Below are 23,189 nucleotides of genomic sequence, written 5' to 3'. Positions count from 1 at the left end.
ACGTTTCTTTAGCAACCGCATTACAAGACTTGAACCATTTGAACTTTATCCCTCTTTTAGACCCTACCTTCCTTGGAATTAAAAGTGTAACTTAAGGTTAAAAGCCTAAGTTGGGGTGCTAAATCTTGGAAGAGGTGATCTTGAGCCACGGTATTGTAAATGCGTGCCTAAAAGCTAAGCAATAAGGATAAAAGAATGAGAAAAAAAAAGAATCAACAAAAGAAACAAAAGCATGATATTGCATAAAAGAAAGAATTGAGAAGAAAATGCTTTCAAAAGATGGGTGCACCAAAGTATTAATAGTAGGCACATGTGTGAGTTAGGAATAAATGAAGTGGCCCATGACCCAAAGTTGGATCTAGTAGTGCATAATATGGAGTTCAAGAAGGGTGTAGTCACTTTTATCCCAAATATGTATCCTACCCTTCCCCGAGCCTACATTATAAGTTTGAAAAAGTCCTTAGAGATCTCCAACAAAGCTTCTTTTAGTTAGTAGTGACTGAAAAAAGGACAAGCATATGTCATGATACTTGTTTGCATTGAAAAATTCCTTATGAGAATGAGTGATTTCACTTTAGTTCCTTGTTACATGGAAATTATGGTGTGTTGGGACTTCTTTTCGTGAGGAAGCATGTAAACTAATAGAGGTTGGTGAAATTGTCATATTTTAAAAATGAGGTGAAGGAGTGGATTCAAGTCACTATTGATAGAGAGTCACCTCTTGAGAGTTAGTAGTTGTTACCTTATTGTTCTTAAAAGTCTTTTGTATCCTTGAAAATGTGATTGATTTTGGGGGGAGTTGCACGAATAGTTTTTCCCATGCTTGTTAGTTAACTGTTTATGCCAATCGAGTTCGGAATCATAGTGATCATTTAGTTGTAAGAGTGGGCTTATAAGTTGATTAGTCTCATTGAGTATAGAGTAGTGTTGCTTGAGGACACGCAAAGTTTTAAGTTGGGGGTATAGATGAATCGCAATTTTTCCACTCATTTATATCCAAATTCTAGCACACTAAGATGAATTAATTGTTTACATAAGGCTAATTCTTCATTGAAATGCATTAATTTTTAATATTTATGCTCTTGCAGGAGATCTGATGAAAATGAGTTGAGACAAAGCTAGAAGAAAAGTAAAGTGGGCAAGAAGAGAAAAAGAACTGAAGATCAGGCCCAGGAGGCGACCCTCAGGTGCCGCGATTGTGGTCAGTCAAGAAAGCCAGAGGGCAGCTATCATGATGTGATGTTATGCAATTGCAGAGTCGCGACCGTAATTGAAGAATGGCAATTACAAAGTTGCGCCCGCAATTGAAGAATGGCGATCGCGATAGGACAAAAAATTCTCAAAGACAAAACTAGGATTTCACAGAGCTGAATCTCAAAATATAAAAGGCTAAACCCTTTCACAATTTCAATATATTTTAGCTAATTTTTTCGATTTGGAGAATGGAGAACAAGTTTGTGAGTAAGAAGCAAATTGTGGAGTGTTCCTAAGAGATAATTTAGCTTTGTTGATTAAACTTGAACTTGGAGATTTTTCTCACTTTTTTTTTCAATGAATGATTTGAATGACAATTTGGGGATATCTCTTCTCTTTAATTTCATTAGTAGATAAATTCATATCTTGGGATTATGCTTGATTAGGTGATAGATAATGTGTGGGTGTTGATTGCTAGTTCAAATAACTATTTAATTGTTTTGGGTTTTACTTTTACCCCGTGTTTGAATTGAGAATTGGGAGTGAAAACCCTAATTACCTAAAGACCCCATATCATCCTTGAAAGAGGGATGTGGGTGAGGGATATTTGTAAACAACAACTTGAACTTACTTAATTCTTAGCATCACTTTAGAAATAAGGGTGTTAGTTGAATTAGCTATTTTCATAAGAATTATCTTAGAATAAGGATGCAAGTTTGAGGTAATAGATTGGTAAACGTGTTAAGCTCGTAAGGTGTTCGAAAGAATCCATGAGTGAAATTTAGTGTTTTATTGAAAGGTTAACACTAAGACTTTAAATCAAGCCTACCAAAAACTCTTAGCTAAAACTTAGACTAACTCTCGACTACCTATAATTGTACATCACCTAGGATAGCATAAGCCCAAGGTTCCTCTTAACTTGATAGACCTTTCAATTGTTTAATCTCTTGTTAGTGTTATTTTTGTAATTTTGTTCAACAACTTTTCAATCAAACCCCCCCCCCCCACCAATTTACTTTTATGTTTTATTTAAATGATGCATTATGGGTTAATGCATAGTTAACTCTCAATACACGTAAGCTTTGAAATCTAGTTCGCACTCCTTGTGGATTCGACCCCGACTCTTGTTGGGTATACATTGACAATGTCCGCCTTGCACTTAATTTGACATGTAAGTTGAGTGTTATCACAGACATGTTAATTGAAGTTTTTTTTAGGTTGGATAATCTTTGTTGGTCTTTTTGATTGTCGTTACAAGTTGAAACTTAAATCTATATTTTCAATGAATAATATGTAACATTTCTTTTAATTGCATTTGAAAAATCTTGTGTATGAATAATAATGTTGCTATAATATATTAGCAGTGATATAAATTTCAGAAGTATAACTATTTTCAGAAGTCAGTGATACATATGTATATATTTCTAAAGTCAATGATACATATGTATTAAATAAAATCATTTGATACATATTAAATGGTGTAATTATTCTTGCACTTTATATCAAGTGATATTATACGATATATATATATATATATATATATATCAGATACATGCAATATATGTATCATACATATGTGTCAGATAAAATAAGTCACATAAACACATATCATATGTCTGTCATAATAATTGTACATTTTTCCTAACATAAACATGTATTACAAATTTATAGTTGGAACTTTTTCAACATATTTTTGGGCACTTTTTCATATATATATCAAAATGTATTAACAAAAAGAATTTCTAAGGCATATGTATCAAGCATAAGTAATAGTTAAGTCTAAAATTCATTTGAATTAGAATCTGGAACCGTTTGAACATGTTTCTAATAATTTTTCAAATGTATCAAAGTATGTTCGTGGCACATTTTCAACATATTTATGAAATACTTTTGATATGTATCACGTACATAATATAACTACTGAGACATATATTCAATTCTTTAAATAAAAGATTCATCAAATTTTTTTATACATTACGTTACTGATACTTTTGATACATTATGATTTTGATATAGTTTTTAGATCTGGCCATCTCCAGTCATAACAGAGAAAGAGAACACCAAATCCACCATCCAACACCAAGCTGACCATCAAAATATCAACTTCAAGCCGACCCTCCAAAATGATGTCAACCAGAAAATACCAAATCCACAATCGAATATAGTTTCAACGAAATTAAAATCATTAATTATTCCGTTGAATTTAAATCTTCGAACAACCATCGTTCCGACAAAATTCAAATTGTATTGTTGTTCTTCCAAATTCAAATATTAGAAAAAATTTTAAAAAAAAAAGGGAAAAAAATAATAGAGATAGAAGAAATTGAGTCAATTCTAGTTCACTGTATCACGAAATCAATCTTGGTGATTATCTATTTTGAGTGTTGAAAAGAATGAAAATTGGAGGGTGGTGGCGACAGTAAGTTGTTGAAAATTGAAATTGATGGAGTGTTGCTAATTGTTAGTGGTGTTAATTAGGGGAGCAGGTGGAATGGAGGAGTCCAAACAGTTTTCACTTGATTTGAGTCCAAACAGTTTTCACTTGATTTACTTCCTTAAATAAATGTAATTTTGTTATTTTCTTATTTAACTAATCGATTAGTTTCAAATGTATCACAACTAATATGTATCAAGGCTTAAGTTACGTATCACAAAAGATGATTTCTAAAATTTTATGTAATTGAATTAAAATATGGTGAAAAGTGTTGTTTGCTCCTTATGGAATTTGTTTAAGTTACCCTTGTTTTTTCATACATATTTTCTTTTGCACGAAAATTAATGTGGCTACTTTTTTAGCAAATTTTGAGATTTTATTGATTAATTAAACTCTTACACCACATTGGGCCCCACACTCTTATTAATCGACACACTTACAAAAACACAAAAAATAAAGGATGAAGTGGCCCAATTCGGATCCAATGAACCGAGTCCGCTACTTCTACAAATACCCTTTGTAGGGTTTCCAATTCCACACTCTATTTCCATTTCCTGACCCTTACACCTGTAACTATGTTGTCGATGCATGCTAACTCCACCTTCATTGGATGATCAACATTCTTGGTTTAATCCTTCGATTTCGTGGTTTATCAACTATCAAGAGTATCATTTCTTCCCTTCTTTGCTTTGATTTCACTGTTGCTTTGTCTAATTTTTCTTTTTTTTTTTTCAGTTGAGCTCTCCAATGGCTGGTATAAAACTGCAACACTTTCTAGGACCAGGTCTCTTGGAAGCTCGTCCTTTCATCTTGTAAGTTGTACTGGTGTAGTTGTTTATTCTCCAATATATACTCATTAATGTGGCTCATCTTGTTTTCCACACATTTTGTCTCTGGTTGCAACATAATCTCTTTTCTATAAGCTATATTAGATATGAGGGGTCCACGTTAGCACGGATCCATGTTATTTTTATCTCAATTAATGTGGCACAAATAGAATTTAGATAATTAATAATATTTTTACTATATTTTAGATATTTTAAGTTGTTAACTATTGTAATTTATAAAAAAAAAAAATTATGTATAATGTACATTACTTTCCTTGTTCAAACTTTTGTGGCATTGATAGTCAATTATATTTTAAAAATAATTTAAATTTTTAATCATTGTGATTTATAATACTCTTCTTCTATTTCAATTTAAATGGCACTGATATAATTTCGAGAGTAAATAAAATATTGTATATCTTTTAAATTTTTTAAGTTATTAATTATTGTGATTCATAGTATTTTTACGTATTTGTTTGAAATATATAACAGATTAGTTTTTTTTATATTTTAAGTTGTTAACTATTGTAATTTATAGTACTTTTTATATAATTTTCAAATAATATATGTTACTCTCCTTGTCCAAACTTTTATTGCAGTTAGGGGTGGGCATATTTTAGTTTAAATCAAAAAAACCGAAAAACCAAACCAAAACTTAATTTTGGTTTCAGTTTTTTGGATCGGATTCGGTTTGTAATTTTAGAATTTCGTTTTTTCGGTTCGGTTTTCGTCTTTAAAAAAAATTCGGTTTAAACCAAAAAATCAAAATTTTATAAATAAATAAATAATATATATATTTTATTATTTATATAATATATATAATATTATGTTATATATATATAATATTATATTATATTATAAAATATTTAGTAATTCACATTCATAATTAACATTTAATAGCAAATTCGCATACGCCGCAGGCTGTTTATGAATTGTTTTAGCGACTCAAATATTTTATAGACTATTTTGGTGACTTTGGACTGTTCTATGGATTATTTATGCAGAAAGTATGTTGTTTCATGGACTACTTTTATGAGTTTTGTGTTGTTTTGTAGACTATTTATGCAAGGTTATATTATATGTAATGATTAATGACGTTATGTATTATGTTAAACTTATGATTATTTCATTTCGTTTCATCCATGTTGAGTTATTTATAATTATTTATATTTGAGAATGAAAAACAGATTTGAAAAAAATAATTTTTCTAAAAAAATCCATCAATTTTAAATGCTCAGTTATGAAAAAGAGAGGCTAACTACTTTAATATTTCAAACCGAAATAAAAATCCAAAATAACCGAACCGAATTTGTAAAAATTGAAACAAATAGAATTTATTTCGGTTTGGTTATAGATATCATTTTTGTCAATCCAAAAATCGATAAATCGAATCGATATTAAACAATTAGACCGAACTGGCCGAACGCCCATCCCTAGTTGCAGTGATAGTTAATTATATTTTTTAAATAATTTAAGTTCTAAATTATTGTGATTTATAATACTTTTTCTTCTATTCTAATTTAAGCGGCGCGATGCTTAGATGGCCATAATAATTAATTAGGAATAATATAGTAAAATCGCAATTGAAGCAGTGAAGCGGACATGCCTTAAATGACTTACAACAACTAATTAGAAGTGATATAGCATAATTATATAAAAAATAATTGTGAAAAAAATTTAAGTAGGTCTTATATAAGATGTCAAGTTAATTTAAAACATTAAGAGTTAATTTATCAAATTATATCTATTTCTACTTTTTTATTAAATATTATTAATTTTTAATGCATATATGACTTATAATAATTAATTAGGGGTGATATTTAGTAAAATAACTTGAACCAGCTAAAGCAAACATGTCATACATATTTGTTTTAATGTTTTTATTAAATATTATTATTTTTTTAATATATAAATAATTTATAAGAATTAATTAGGAATGGTTTAAAGAAGGTGAAGCAAGCATTCAAACCTTCTCTTCTATAATATAGAAATTTACTCTCGCTTTCTTTTGACATTACAATCTACTATTTTTAAAAGAAGGAAAATATTTTCCATGAAAAATATTTTTCTAGAAAATGTTTTCCTGAAAAACAAGTTGATTTCTTACTTGTTTTCTTATGGTTGGTTGGTGGATTGAAAATATTATCCGAAAAATATTTTCTAGTGTTTGGTTGGTGAATGAAAAAATATTTATCAAAATATACATTTTAGTGTTTAGCTAAAGCGTAAAAATACATTTTAGAAAAATAATTTTTGACCCCAAAAAATACTTTTTGGGGTGTGTTCGATATAAAGGAGGAAAATGTTTTTTAGAAAAATAAGTTGTTTCTTACTTATATTCTTGTATTCGTTATGCAAATTGGGTAAGTATAAGTTTTCTAAAAGTAAATGTATATATTTAACAAAAACAATGAAAACGAATAGGATAAGAAGAATGGATAAGAAAAAAAGTTTTGAATTTTTTTTTTAAAAAAAAACAAATTAAAAAAATTGTTTTTTTTTAGAGGAGGGAGGTAGGTGGGGGTTGGGATTGTCAAAATAGATAGTAAAGGTGGGATAACAAAATAAAGTTAATTTTTTAAAAAAAATAAATTAACTTTTTTTTAAGGAGGGAGGGGGGGAGGTAGAGGAGTAAGGGTGGGTAAGAAAAAAAATTAAAATTTTTTTTTTTGAATGGAGGGTGATAGGGGGTGGGGGTCGTGGTAGGGGAGTGAGGAAAGTGTAAAAAAAATGAAAATTTTCAAAAATTAAATTTAAAAAGTTTGATTTTTTTTAAAGAGGGAGGAGGAGGAGTTGGTAAGGGTGGGGGTCGAGTGAGCGAGGTAAGAAAAAAGTTTGAATTATTTTTTAAAAAATTAAATAAATTTTTTTTAGGGAGAGGGGGTAGGGGGATGAGGGAAGAAAAATTTTTTAAATACTTTTTTTAGATGGGGGTGGTAGGGGGTGAGGTGGGGTGAGGGTGGGGGATTGAGGGTCGAAGTAGGGACGGATGATTTTGAGAGTAGTATGAATATCTCAACTTAAAAGTGAGGTTGAAAGAGAATTTTGATAAATGTTTTCCTTACTTTTTGAAGGGAAGTCATTTTCCTTAGATTTGAGGAAAATAAGTTGATTTGAAAAACGTTTTCCAAAACTTTTAAGCCAACCAAATACGAGAAAAATACACTACTACTAGCTTCCTTTCACTGGCAATTAGAATTCACTTACTCCGTTCATTTTTACTTATTTATTATACTATTTATTCTTTTTTTAAGTCTGGCAATTAGAATCCACTTACTCCGTTCATTTTTACTTGTCTATTATACTATTTGTTCATTTTTTAAGTCTTTATGAAATGCTAATAATCATGACATATTATAATATAAGAGGGAGTTTTAGCAACTTCCTGTCGTCCTGCTTGCCGACGATTAAGCTGCTTGCTCCATGATTTTATTATATTATTCCTAATTAATTATTATACGTCATTTATGTATTAAAACATTAATACAATATTTAATTAAAAAATAGTATAGACATTTATGACATGTCTGCTTCAATTGCTTCAGCTGTAATTTTACTATATTGCCCCTAATAATTATTATAAGTCATCTAAGAATTAAAAAAATATTATTATTTCTTTTTTTTTTAGAAATTTTGGGGGCTGAGCAGCACCCCCAGGCTTTATCATTTAACCACAAGAGAAAATGTACATAGAGGGGGCATAAACCTGACCTCAATTGGTGCAACAACATATGGAAGAATGAAACTAAACAGGGGTTACAATATACAACTATGCTAAAACTAATATGACATGCTTATGCCTTCTTTCCAGTTCTTACCATGCACTAAGGTGGTTTCTGTAACTTGTTCACCTTCCTTCTCTTGAAGCTTGGCATGCCCAGTTTATCTAGTTGAAAGTAACCTGTTGGTGAAGATGGGAGCTGACAACTGTGGAAATAATGTTGTGGATGGTCGGATTGGTGGGTAACTTTTGACAGGACATCTGCTACAAAGTTAGCTTCTTTGTAAACATGTCTACAAATACAGAGATGAAGCTGTGAAATGAGCTTCATTAAGGATTCCACAAGGGGTTGCAGGTGCCATAATATTGGTATTTGTTTCCTTATCCATCTGACCAAGAGCTCAGAGTTCACCTCCATCACAACCTGTTGTATACCATTGCTCAGACACCAAGATAGGCCCCATATAGCAGCCTCCACCTCTACCTGGTTATTAGTCCCCTGTCCCAAGGGAGCAGCATAAGCATAAATGACATCACCATTATGATCTCTAATAACTTCCCCTACACCAATCCTTCCAGCATTAGTGAATGCACTGGCATCAGAATTCAACTTGACCATTTGAGCTAGTGGTTTAGTCCAATATACAGTTGTGACTTTTGTCTCTTGGCTAAATTTCTCCACATAAGTTGCCAGGTTGGACCAACCAGAAGGCCAGGGGATGTAAGGAAATGCATTGTACAGTAGAAGGGACATATATAACTCTGGCTAATTGGGGTTGTTTGTCACCATATTTAACAGAACACCTGTTCTTCCACAAGTTCCAGCATATGATGATTGGAAGAGCCTGAAACATCAGTTTATGGGCTCTATTGGATGCTCTAGTTTTCCACCACTTCAACAGTAGGTTCTTAATTGAGGCAAGGACATGAGTAATTCCCATAGTTTAAGAGAAACATTTCTATTATTATAAAGTCATTTAAGTATTAAAAAATTAATAATATTTAATATTAAAGTAACTTGATGTCTTAGATGAGACCTTAAATTTTTTCCCAAAAGCAATTTGTGTAGTATTTTTTTTTATATCATTTCTAATTAGTTATTATAAGTCATTTAAGACATATCTATTTCGCTGCTTTAATCATAATTTTACTATATCACCCTTAATTAATTATTATGACCATCTAAACGTTGTGTCATTTAAATTGGAACAGAAAAAAATATTATAAATCAAAATATTAAATTATTTAAAAATATATAATTGACTATCAGTGCCCCAAAATTTTGGACAAGCAGAGTAACATATATTATTTGAAAATTACATAAAAAAGTATTATAAATTACAATAGCTAACAGCTTAAAATATCTAAAGTAACATACATTATTTGAAAATTACAAAAAAAATATTTTAAGTTATAATATTTAATATCTTAGAATATCTAAAAAGAAATAATTTGCTATATATTGAAAGAAATACGTAAAAAAAAATATCTATATCACAATAACTAACAACTTAAAAATTTTAAAAGATATACATGTTTAGTTGACTTTTGAAATTATATCAATGTCACTTAAATTTGAATAATAAAAATATAATTGACTATCAGTGCCACAAAAGTTCGAACAAGGGGAGTTTCTCATGTATTATATGAAAATTACATAAAAAGTATTATAATTACAATATAGTTAACAACTTAAAATATCTTTAAGAAAATTAATTTGTTATATATTTCTAAAAAAAAATATTATAAATCACAATAATTAACGATTTAAAAAATTTAAATACATAAAATATTTAGTTAACGCTCAAAATTATATCAATGTCATTTAAATTGAGATAGATAAGAGGTATTATAAATCTCAATAAAAAATTAAATTATTTTAAAAATATAATTGACTAACAATATCACAAAAGTTTGAACAAGGAGAGTAGCATGTATTATTTGAAAATTACATAAAAATATTATAAATTACGATAATTAACAAGTTAAAATATCTAAAATATGTTTAAAATATAATTGTCTAAATTCTATTTGTCGCACATAAATTGAAACAAAAAAATAACATATATGGAGTCTGTGCTTCGACATCTAGTATTATAATAAAATATACATTTTATTTATTTATTTTTTAAGAGCGTACATTATGAATAAGTAAACGTGAATAGAGACATCAGTCACAAATCCGAGAAACCAAATTAGAAACAATGCAATTCAAAGGGTAAAAGCACATCTAGACTGATAAAAGAACATATTCAAAGAAAACTTCTTAGCAAGAAAAATATAACAGAACATAAGATCATAATACACAACATAAGTAATCCCACAAGTGGGTTTAGGGGAGGGTAAAGTGTGCAGAATTTGCTCCTACCTTGAGAGGCTGTATTTGAAAAACCCTCAACTCAAACCATATCATAATGAGTGAGAAAAACAGGTGGGTATGTTAATATATAGCAAATGGGAACATATGGAGTGACAAAAACAAGTAATTGTGTTAACCGGACCTTCGGACACTGCATTTTTTCAGCGGCAAATTCATCAAATGAAAGACAATACTAACTTCAAAGAACCTTAGATCAGGAATAAGGTGAACTCGAAATCTACCATACAGCTAGATGCTGTAATTTTTCCCCCGGAACAAGCAGAACAGGAAAACGAAGTACTATGAGCTACCCTGATGATAACATAAACAAAGTTTAAACCCTTCCATCCCACAGGCATTCGTTGCGAACCTTGCTAGATCTCAATATCGGCTCAACATCTCTAGGAGGGTTTAAACCAAGATTCTTAGCACGCTCCCATCTGTCAAGTCTGCTCAATCCAAGACAGGGTCCATAAGCCTTAGTTGTGTCAAATTGCCTTAGTAACTCCTCTTTCCCATCATAATCATCTGAAAATTTCAGTAATTGTGATTGTTAAGTACAAATGCAAACACTTGATATGAGAAAAAGTTTTACAAGAAGAAAACTGATCGATGAATAGATCGTAGCAGATACAAAAATAAAACATAAGGTCGCTATTATCCAAAAGGCAGTTCCAAAAATTGTGAGTGATAGTGAATGTTACCTTATTTTCTCTGCTCGTAGATATGAATAGGAAGAGCGACACAAAGAAAATCTCAAGCTACACTCTCCTTGTAACACCATACAAAGAAGACCTTCAATCACAATACTAATCAAAAAAATTTTTGAGGGAGCTTGCACTTTAGTGATAATTCAACAGTATAATCTAGAATAGTAGACTTTTTACGTGACTCTGCTCGTAAATATGAATAGGAACAGCGACACAAAGAAAATCTCAAACTACATTCTCCTTGTAACACCATACAAAGAAGACCTTCAATCACAATACGGATCAAAAAAAATTCTGAGGGTTTAGTGATAATTCAACAGTATAATCAAGAATAGTAGACCTTTTACATGGCTCTGCTCGTAGATATGAATAGGAAGAGTGACACAAAGAAAATCTCAAGCTACATTCTCCTTGTAACACCATACAAAGAAGACCTTCAATCACAATACTGATCAAAAAAAATTTCCGAGGGAGATAGCACTTTAGTGATAATTCAACAGTATAATCTAGAGTAGTAGACTTTTTACGTGGCTCTGCTTGTAGATATGAATAGGAACAGCGACACAAAGAAAATCTCAAGCTACATTCTCCTTGTTACACCATGAAAGAAGACCTTCAATCACAATACTGATCTAACAAATTTCCAAGGGAGATTGCACTTTAGTGATAATTCAACAGTATAATCTAGAATAGTAGACTTTTTACGTGGCTATCCAAAACTTTGTTCCTGCTATGTTGGTGATCGCATTTAGCATTTATGTTTTTCTATTTGAATAGCAGCAAGTTTGTCTATCTGTCATTCCATATAGACAACTCGTTGTAAAGCCAATTTCCGTAGCCTTTTTTGAAACTCATTTATACCATTAATCAATCAAATATGCATACACAGAGTGTGCAACAATTCATTATTCCAGTAGTAGCATTGGCAAGGCCACAATGACAAAAAGTAAAACAAAATTAAGCACGCAACAAGAGAGACGATAGTTCAGGAATGAGGAAAACAACATCATCTTCACAAAAATGTGCATACTATCATTTATTGATAGGATTTAGCAGGATGAGAAAGTATTATCCGTCATCCTGCACAGCATGCATCTGATAGCAAAAGGTATGGTCTGATTACTTATCCCTGAGTCCACTATATCGAGAAATATCAAAGAATGCATCATATAATGTGTCTTCTGCTTTTTAATTTCAGAATGCATCATATAATATTGTTCAAAAATAATATGAACATATGTTACTAATTTTCATTTCCAAGGAAATAAGGTAACTATATATGTATGCAGATTATTGTTTAATTGATACAGTTTAGGAATTGATCATGTTATATGTTCTGGAATTAAATGAAAGCATCCTATATTGATTTGATTTCTGTTTACTGAAATACATCCTAATTAGCACATTGAGAGTAATTCTATTTATTATAGTTTGAGCAAATACAAAACTAAACACGCCCAGGTAAACATTGTTGGGTTCATAGTAATGAAAGTGTGTTGAATGGAAAATGAAGAAATCAAGTGGAAGAGAAAAAAAAATTGAGTTAACACCAAATTGGAAAGTGTACTCAATTTTGGTAAGTTTACTCTTTCTCCCACATTGATGGAAGAAGAGAACTTGAGAGTGTTTATAATGAGAAACACGTACTCCACATGGCAAGTGAGGCAAGAAATAGATGATGCCTTGCGCCGCCGCCGTCGCTCGCTCGCCTTCGGATTTGGATTTGGAAAATGATCGATTGATGAGATCTATCTTTTTGGATAAAATTTATTTGAGATCCGAATTTCTGAACAGTAATCCTCCATTTAATAATTTTTGCATGCAGTAACAGTAATGTTTTACGTGAACAGTAGCGCACTGTTACGTGAACAGTTGCACTATTTTGTGTAAACAGTGGCACTGTTTTGCGTGAACAGTACCACTATTTACGTGAACACACTTATTCACGAAATGACATGCCTGTTCAGGAACAGTCACGCTGTTTGGCCGAATGGACATGAATTTTCAGAAAAGGTAACACCTTTTAGATGAACCTTTGTCTCTTTTCAGAAGAGGCATCTCTTGGCTATAAATAACTTGGTTTTCATCCACAGGTTAAGAGATAGAAAATACAGAAATTTTCAGATTACAAAACATTCTTCTTGTCTTAAAAATACTCTAAGTGTGATCATTCAAACCGTGAGTGTGTTCGAAGAATCCGCCTATTTGAGGTACCTCTATAGTCGAATTGAAGGCCATTTTATTCTGGGAGGAAGATTTCATAACGTCGGGTACAGTGAGGGGAATTATTCCTTAAGGAAAATACGTGAATTCGGACGACTTGGCCTTAATCATTTCTGTTTCATCTTTATTTTCTGAAAAAATAAATATACCTCTTGGAAAGGTCATTTTGATCTTGTGTTGAGGGTATTTGATACTTCATTGTGTTCTTGTTCATACTTGAACTCGAGTTGAAGTTGTTGTTGCAATATACAGATTCTGCATATCCGAATATATTGTGGAAATAACAAACATATACACATGAAGTGTGTCCACGGGGTAGTGAACTTTCAAGCTTCTGATTAGCCAGTCTCTAACCATCCCCACCCCACCATCTACCCCCACAAATGAAGGACACTCTGAATCGTTCATGAACTAATGCAACCTTTGAAAGCTACCAGAAGAAAATATAGTACAACTTTCTCTTGAAAGCAACAATGGCTCATTTAAAAATTTGCACCATATGTAGAGTATGGACAGCATATCATGACTAGCTAGCTCTAAAATCTAAATGATAAATAGTGTTGAAGTATATAGTAGTTAGAGGGGTAAGTTTGCATATACTTATACTTAGAGGCGAAATGTTCCGTATAGGTTAGTTTGTACCTGAAAGTAGTTAGTCGGTTAGATTGTACTATCTGTACAAAGTACCTACTAAGTAGTCAGCTCAATACACAGATATTTTCCTTTTGCACAACATCAGTTTTCTCACCCAAAGTCTCGATCAATATCGAGCTTCTACGACAGATTCTAACAAAAAAAAGTTAGTCATTCTTCATTGTGAACAAAACTACACTCTAACAAGTAACATACAACAACAACAAATGTAGTACAGCCCCACAAGTGGGATCTTGGGAGAGTAGAGTGTACGCACACCTTACCCCTACCTTGACAGGTAGAGAGGCTGTTTCCGGTAGACCCTCGGGATCAAGGAAAGCAAAAACATAACATCTATGAAGACATAAGCAGTACTCTAACGAGTAATGTATGAATCACAACTTCAATCACTTAATTAGAAAACCAACTAAAAGGTACTATGATTTGTTTCATGCAATCCTGTAACTAGTACTCTACTGTATCATTTCAAATGCCATCAATAATGGAATAACAAATCCTATATTTGGCATTTCAACCCAACCGGGGGTCTATCGGAAACAGCCTCTCTATCTCACATCTGAGGTAGTGGTATGGACTGCATACACTTACCCTCCCCAGACCCCACTTGGTGGGAATATACTGGGTATGTTGTTGTTGTTGTTGTTGGCATTTCAACCCAAAACGACTCTTGAAAAAATATATTTATCATGTATAGACCAAACTCATCACATTTCAGGTCTTCCAATCTGATCATGAACAAAGAGGGAAATAAACATTGAGGCCAAAAAGTATACGGTATTGAATATGCAACACAATATACTTTTTTTTTCAGAAAAACTATCCTCATACTCAAAATCTTTTAATTTGTATTATATGAATATCATATATAACTTACTTTACACCCAACCAAATACTGAAAAACTAATCCACAGAATTATTTCCCGTGGATTCCTATGTATTAAATGACTGTGGCAGAGTCAACATAGCAGCATCGTTCATCTGAACCTAGTACTTTTACGAGAGCATAAATATATGTGCAAAACTACACTAACTAAAATTGTAACAAAAACTACGAATGAACCCATAACCTTATGGAAAATGCATTTCAGCTTGCAAATTGAGAGATCCACAGGATATGAGGTTCGAAGACTGTATTCATTTTGCAGCATAGATTAACATTTTTTTCCCGAGAAACTATCCTCATCCTAATAATCTATCTTAGAGCTTGTATTGTCTGAATATCATATACTCCTATAACTTACTTTAGTCAACCAAACACTGAAAAACTAATCCAGAAATCTATTTTCTGTGGATTCCTCTGTGCGAAATGACAGTGACTGATAGCAGCCGAGTTCATTGAATCTAGTACTTCTGATGCAAAGCATAAACATATATGCAAAATTACAATAAAATCCCCCCCTCCTCCCTCCCTTTTCTTTTTTACTTGTCACATTTCGCTTAACAAAAGTCAATTTGACTAATTTTCAGAGCTAAATGTCCAAAAGCTATACGAAAAATACTATAAGTTAAAAAGTACATCTTAAAGTATTGATCAAAGTTCATGCAATTTGACTCTTGAGAAACAAAATATGACAAGTAAAAAGGAATGGAAAGAGTAACAAATGCTCCATAAGGTATGAACGTATAAAATTAGGGAAAACGCTAACCAGCTTGCAAATTGGGAGATCCATTGGAAAAGAGAGCCGGAGAGCCGTCAGCAGTAGCGAGCTTTGGAATTTCTGATTTCTTCGTAGTAGTAGCAGCATATGGTGATTTTGAATGTGACAGCTTTGCAATTCCACCGTTCTTCTTCGTTTGCTTATAAAAATTCTTCATATCTGAGTTTGATGCCATTGTTGTCTCTCTGTCTCTCCCCCTCTGTGATTTCAAATTCAAATTTTGAATTTTTCCCTCCAGAAGAAGGTGTCTTTGCCTTTTATAGTGCAAACTTTGGGCCTAGAGGCTTTTTGATTTGGGCTTGGGCTTTTGTAAATTCTGGCCCGTGTGTTTTGGGGCTTTTAGGTAGGCCTTTGATCATGTTCATTGTGAAAAAAATAGAAAAAATTAAATTAGAATTTTAAATTGAAAAATTATACTAGTATTTTCAAATTGAAATTTGTGTTTGGCCGTGAAATAATTCTTTTTTGGAAAAAATTGTGAGTATGTTGAGTGAAAAAAGTGAACAAATATTTTGTGTTGAGTGAAAAAAGTGAACAAATATTTTGTTGTTTTTGGAAAAAGTGAGAACATAATTTTTCAGAATTTTATGGCTTAAGGTGTTTTCAAAGTTCAACTTTAAAAAAAAGTGAAATTTTCATGGTCAGATGTCTCCTAAGCCGCGTGCAGAATGAGTGATCAACAAGAATAGCCTTGAAAGCAGGTACGTGCAAAAACTAATTTAATCATAAATTAAAAAGAAAATATATTATCGGTTCAATGATATTAAGATTATTTTTTTTATCCCTAATTATGTAATAAAGACTTTCTATTTAAATACGAATCCTATTTTCTTTTAATAATATATAATTGATGCTTCATACGTGTTTTTCGTTTTGAAGTCGTTGGCTTGACTGAATTCTGCCTATTAGTGTGAACTATATAAGGCTAAAACCCATCATTACTAGGAACATCTTAAGATATAGCAACAGTAGAATCAAATTACTTCAACTGTTACTAACATCCCATTTGGGTCTCAAACAATACGCGCAAACGAGGAACACGAGGTGATATACTAGGGTGGCTCGTTGTCATTCTATGGGAGCGTTTAGCCATGGACATTATTTCCTCAGTTTCAAAAAGAATTACTATATGTTTTGACTTAACATAAAATTTAAGAAAACAAAAAGACCTTTGAATTTTATGATTATAAATTAAAGTTATGTCAAATGTATAAAAATGTCTTTTAATCTTGTAGTCTTAAATATGCCACATTAAAAGTTGAAATTAAAGTATTGCTAAAAAGGAAAGGTTATATTCTTTTAGACGGACCAAAAAAAAGTAGATCATTTTTTTTAAAATGGAGGAATATTAACTTCTTCTCGAAATATTATTTCACTTTATTTGAAAAACAATGTTTGCCTGTTTGGCTATAAAAATTTCAAATACAATTTGAAGCTTTATTTAGAATTTCAAAAACGACCAAGACGTTGTTTTCACTTATTTATTTATTTTAATAAAATTCTAAAATTTTTATTTTCATAAAATAATCTCATCTAAATTATATTTCATGTTCAAATGTAATATTTTATATTTTTTAAAATATATTTAAATTACAAATGCTAACTGCAAATGCTATGACCAAATATAACTTCAACTTTAAAAATTTTAAATAATTTTTTTTCAAAAAAAAATCATGATCAAAAGCTTACTACATCAATTAAATTTCTTCCCTATCTAGGTTAGCTTTCATTCTAAATTAGATAGTATTGTATTGAGGTCTACATCTAGAGTCCCACCTGCCTAGCTGGTGTGCATGTCTAATTTGGTTGATGAAAAAGCTTTATCGTTTGACTAAAAGAAAAATCCCAAATTTCTCAAAAAATTATGTGACTTTCAATAGCCAAACTTTCAAGGAAAAAGTACACAAGCCCATACTTTAGGTTACCACCATTACTTAAAATTTCAATCCTTTAAACCAATTACATGAATCCCTAATTTTTCTTTTCTATAAAAGGATCATCTAGCATAATTACTTAAACCCTATCATCTTCTCCCCTTCACATCCCAATCGCATCTCTGTAGTATTCCTCGATCTTCATCTCCTCCTTATTTGTCTCTTTATTTCTCCTATTCACCAATCACTCGTTTTCTCTGATGTTGATTAAATCATCAACCCATCTGAAACATTAACATTGTCACTTTCATGAGTACCCAAATATCCCTGATTTTAGCTCAAATGATGATGGGGGATAGATAAGAATTAAGGTCTATTTGATTTACACGAAGCGAGATACATAAGAAGCGCAACACTGGGCAAAGCGGGTGAGGGTATAACAATGTGGTGTAAGAGACTGAGTTGGGTTCTATTTGGTGTCTTGCCGGAGAGGGTTTACTAGCGAAGATAGCCTGATACAGCGACAGAGAGAGTTGGGGGTGGAGTGCGGAGGAAGTTCGGAGATTCGTCAGTGGTGGTTGAAGATGATGTTAATGAAAATACATAAGGATGTTGTATCTGTTAAGAGAGTCTGGAGATAGATAAGATGATGAATTTGGTAGAAAAGGATAAGAAGATACATCACGGATCCTCCACCAAATGTACAAAAGTTATGTATCTTACTGAATATTAGGTTATAAATATATAAGAAAGATGTGTTTGGTTGAAAACCTACAAAAATCATGTATTAATTTTTTTTGTGCTGCTGATATATAACATTAATACATAAAAGTTATGTATCGGTACTTATGTATCTCTATAACATTAATACATAAAAGTTATGTATCAGTACTTATGTATCGGATGGTAATGTATCGTGAGTCTTCGCTATGTATCACGATAATGAACGAAAAATTGAGATTTTATATAAATATGAAAACAGTCGAAATTGTATGTAATTAGGTGCTAAACTACTAGGATTTATGACAATTGCCCAACTTTTAAATTGCACGACAAATAAGAGTTGGTCGAATGTGGAAATGACAAAATAAGAAAAAGTTATTTCCTCCAATGACTTACTTTCACTTTTAGTTCATTTAAAAAAAAAAATGTTTTGTTATTTTTTTTAATACTTTAATTTCAACTTTACACCTGTCATGTTTTATGTTTTTAAGACTATCCTTAGGCAATTTTAAGAACGTCTAACCATCTTTGTTAGGCGTATTGGGATGTCCAAATACAACGGTAAGCTAAAGTAAATAATACTGTGTTGTACATAACAGCAACATAAATTTGTACTTTCTTATGTTACTTTAATTAATTTATTTACATAAATTTCTACTTAAGTAAAAATCATTATACCTAATGTAAGTACATCGATGACAACAAAATTCAACACAATAATACAGATTGATCCATAATATTTATAATGCATACAACTGCACTTGCAATATCAGATTACTCATTTGTATATTGTGCTTATTTCTTTCTATTATAATTATTTTTAAACTCTTTCTCACACAAAGTTGCAAAAAACAGAGAAATGCTAGACTCTTTCACTGTGAGGAGCACATCTCAATCTGGACATCCTATCTCTATTTCAGTAAAAGAAGAAATGGTGTCAATTGCAAATGTTCATTCACAATGGGATGTTACTGTAACTTCTATTCACATAATTCATAGTTTGTACCATTATTTATCCTTTTAATGCTCAGTCTCACTTTTTTTACACTAGAGCGCTCCTTCTCCATTGAGGCAAAAATATCACTTCTGAATAAACTAAAAGTTGTTATATTTCAGTGTGTTCAAAGAGCAGACAAGAAGTGAGGAGTCTAATGAGAAGAAAATTTCAATGCATGAATTATAATCAACAAAATATTTATTGATTCCCAAATACTTTCTGCTATGATTTTGTAGGTATATTCAAACATAGTGTCTATCAATTTTGCCTCATTTTGCCGTCTTATAAGAAAAAAATTAAATTGGAAAAACATATACTGCTACATGCCAATTTGATGTGTATGCAAAATTCTCAAAGCAGGTTGAATCAGAACTTATTCAGAATTCAAGTGAAAAAGTCATTTTCCCCCACTTCTAGCTCAATATCTGGAAAGCTCAGTTTATTCTATATTGAAAAAAAAAATATGATGTGTTGCCTCCCCGCACAATCCACAGTTGACATCAAAGAATGGAGTAAAATACAAAAAATAACATTTGATTTCCTCTGTTGTAGAAATGAAATTGCCAAATGAGCAACGTGACTTGCGGAAGATTAAATAACAACTGAAGCATGTGACCCTGGTGAAAATGAAATAAAGGTCACTAAGAAATTTTCTTCCTAATTCTTTTTTTTTTTTTTTGAATATATATCATAACTTCGTTTGATAACTATCGTTCTCTTTTTCATCGTTCGATATACTGTGTTGTCTTTCATTTTTCTTGATAAACATATTTGCAGGTTAATCACTTCATTTTGCAATGAATTTTGGGGTTTACGGTGTTGGAAAACAGACATATGCAGTGGAAGCGAATATGCAGGACTGCTTGCATGTAAAATAGAAAATACATAATCACATATTTTAATCAAAAATAAAATCAATACTTATCTCTTGAAGCATGATCATGAGCCGAATCTTACCTTCAAGCACGAGCAAAGAACGTCCACACAATCATCTTTTGGATCTATGATCTTCTGTTGTGTGATCCGAATATCATTGAAACGAGCGAAATTCGTGTGGATGATTCTCATGGAAAAACGCAAAAGAAAAAAAGAACTCTTAACCTCCTTGATGAAATAAAACCACCTTATATATACAAAAGTTTCAAAAATTTTAAATCTGTTAGGTCTTTCTTTTTTACCAAAAATAAATTTCTATCTATTTTTGTCACTAAGAAATTAGTTTTTTTTAATTTCTAAATATTCTATCACAGCAGAGACCATAGATTTAATTAGTGAGGCTTCCAATTATGGTATTAACTTATAAAATGAATGATTTAACCTAGCATATTATAAATTGTTCCACTAAAAATTCAGAATTGCACTCTTCGGTATAATTTCAAAATTATTTATTATATCTTATTTAACTCCCCATGTTAAGATTACAGACACCACTCAATCAAATTTTTTGACTATTTAATCCATTGATTAATTTAATCCTTTATTCATGTGCTTGACTTATTTCTTGTGAGGAATACAAAATCCACCTGTAGGGTTTTCACATAAAAAGTTATAAGCTACCGTAAAGGGGTATCATCAATCTCAAGGATGAGACACAGATTCTATCAGCTAATCATTATTTCATAAATGTCATTTGTTATTATCCAACCTATCTGAAATATGTTATCCTGTGAAAGAGTTTCAGTGTTTGATAGATCAAGACAACAACCAAATGACAATGGTCATAATAATTATATCAAAATTAGTAGAATAAGTCATTGAATGATCTAGAGAAGTTGTTTTATAAATATTCAGAATGTAAACATCATCTCTACTAGGTCCATTCAATACACAAAAAGTGTACTAGCATAAAAATTTAAAATATTATGTCACGACTCAAAAATAAGGTTATGATGGCACTTATGCCAGCCTAGACTTGATAAGTAAGCCAATCACCCCCAAAATAAAGAAACAAGCATAAGGCAAGAAAGTAAAATGAGACTTCTAAAATGAAGTCAAGTCACATATATATAAGCAAAAGAAAGAAATTCGAATAAGATACAAAAATCATCCCGAAATTTGATGTCATAAGTGTAGAGCATCTAATAATACAAATTGATCTGAAGTACATGATATTTCTCTGAAAAACAAAAACACCAAGATAGATAAGAAGAGGTTTGGGGTCAGCTTTGAAGACATAGAGTAATCGATACCTCGAATATCACCAATCAACAGCACGGTCTCAACCTCCGCATATCGTACTCATGCTAGGATCTATACCAAAAGAACACAGTAGGAATGAGTATGATCTACTTGTACTCAATAGGTATCATAGACTGACTAATCAAAGTAAAAAATAATATAAGGAAAACTATGAGTATGTCACCTGCAAGCAGAAAAGTCTCAAACGATAGCTCACAATGTCTCTACTAATAGTTTTAAATATATATATATATATATATATATATGAAAATTAAAACAACACAGTTATACACAACAAATGCATATAAACTAAACACAAGTCAAAAGTAACTAAAGAAAGTCATGTAAAATGCACATGCAATGCAATAAGGATGGGATGAATACTGAAAGCCATCACATGTCTTTTTGTATACACTTACCAAACTTGCAGCTCCTATGATAGAACCCATGGTAGTTCATAACCCATATATTATAACTCATATCTTAAATTTCTACCCACTTCTCTGACTGGTGTTCACAAGGAGGGTTTTATAAAATGTCTCATTTTCTTCAAACAATAGTGTTCCCCAATGGTACCAATCTTATGAATTTATATGCATAGAATTGAGGATGTAATGCTCTTAGTAAAATTAGTATGAAGATATCAATTTTATCTAATATGAATCTATAAGTGAGCTCAGGAATCAACTCAATATCTCCACCATTCATGATTATCAACTCTAATTAGGCACCATCAAAATAATTATGTATGTAAGACATTATTTTGATCATATCAACCCCTAAATCGGGAATTTCTATCATGAAAAAGGTAACCAAAGCTCAAAAGGCCCAAAAATAATAGTCCAAGCCCCCGCACGGGCATTATATCTAGACTAAAGATATTTAAATGCACATATAAGATCAATGATTTCAAATAAAACCCCCCACATGTCAGGAAAATGGGTTAGAGTGAGAAGGCTCAGCTTTTCTCTAACTCTTCTTCATCAATCTAATAGGCTCAAATGATATGCAAAGATCTTTCTTCTCTCTTATCACAGATGACCTCATAAATGATATCCTCATGTTGGACACTAAACCCTCCTATAAACACGTAGCTTCAAATAAGATACCTACCACCGAATCCCTACCAGAATCTATTCTTCCAGAGGAGAATGGGGTAATCTGGATAACTATCTAATTAGTTTTTCGATAGAGGAAAAAAAGCGTCTCTATGACCCTTGGAAATACTCTGTCATCATCAAACCTTTCTGGAAAAAATTTACCCACTAATATCTTACGTAAAGTTGGAAGCTCTTTGGAAGTCAATCGAACCCCTTTTCCTAATCGATCTGGGTTCGGATTTCTTCACTATGAAATTTAAAAATCATGAGAGCCAGGAAAAAACTTTTCAAGGGGGACCATGGTTCATAGCCGGTAGTTTCCTTTCAGTAAGGAAATGGGGGCCTAACTTTATCCCAAGTGAAAGACAGATAGACTCCACAGTGATCTGGATCTGATTACCCCAACTCTCTATCAAATTCTTTGATTTACTTATCCTCAAAAGGGTAGGAAGAAAAATTGAGAGACTTTTAAAGATCGACGCCTGCACATCTACAACTTTAAGGGGCAGATATGCTCAAATTTGTATCCAAATTAGA

At 31.5% G+C, this 23,189-nt stretch overlaps 1 protein-coding gene and 1 long non-coding RNA gene across 2 annotated transcripts; both read right to left on the bottom strand.

Moving 5' to 3' along the window:
- Positions 1 to 10,427: 10,427 nt before the first annotated feature.
- LOC107873211 lies at positions 10,428 to 16,159 on the bottom strand. The gene is made up of 2 exons (XM_016719967.2): positions 15,769 to 16,159; positions 10,428 to 11,063 (listed from the first exon to the last, which is right to left on the bottom strand). Exons 1-2 carry the CDS (start codon positions 15,953 to 15,955, stop codon positions 10,870 to 10,872), a joined length of 381 nt encoding a protein of 126 aa, XP_016575453.2. The 5' UTR covers positions 15,956 to 16,159; the 3' UTR covers positions 10,428 to 10,869.
- A 1,695-nt stretch (positions 16,160 to 17,854) lies between these two features.
- On the bottom strand, positions 17,855 to 20,476 carry LOC107873212. Its single transcript, XR_001675177.2, has 2 exons — positions 20,332 to 20,476; positions 17,855 to 17,938 (listed from the first exon to the last, which is right to left on the bottom strand). It is a non-coding gene; the product is annotated as an uncharacterized LOC107873212 (long non-coding RNA).
- Positions 20,477 to 23,189: the final 2,713 nt, after the last annotated feature.

Source organism: Capsicum annuum, chromosome 6 (assembly GCF_002878395.1).
Source record: "Capsicum annuum cultivar UCD-10X-F1 chromosome 6, UCD10Xv1.1, whole genome shotgun sequence".
Taxonomy (NCBI): Eukaryota; Viridiplantae; Streptophyta; class Magnoliopsida; order Solanales; family Solanaceae; genus Capsicum; species Capsicum annuum.
This window is presented reverse-complemented; position numbering and strand designations above follow the sequence as displayed.

Bases quoted from the DNA above. Each gene is read 5' to 3' on its own strand.
- LOC107873211 (XM_016719967.2), bottom strand. From the start codon at position 15,955: ATGGCATCAAACTCAGATATGAAGAATTTTTATAAGCAAACGAAGAAG. The intron at 11,064-15,768 runs GTTAGCGTTTTC...TGAAATTTTCAG, and splicing joins ATCTCCCAATTTGCAAGCTG to ATGATTATGATGGGAAAGAG.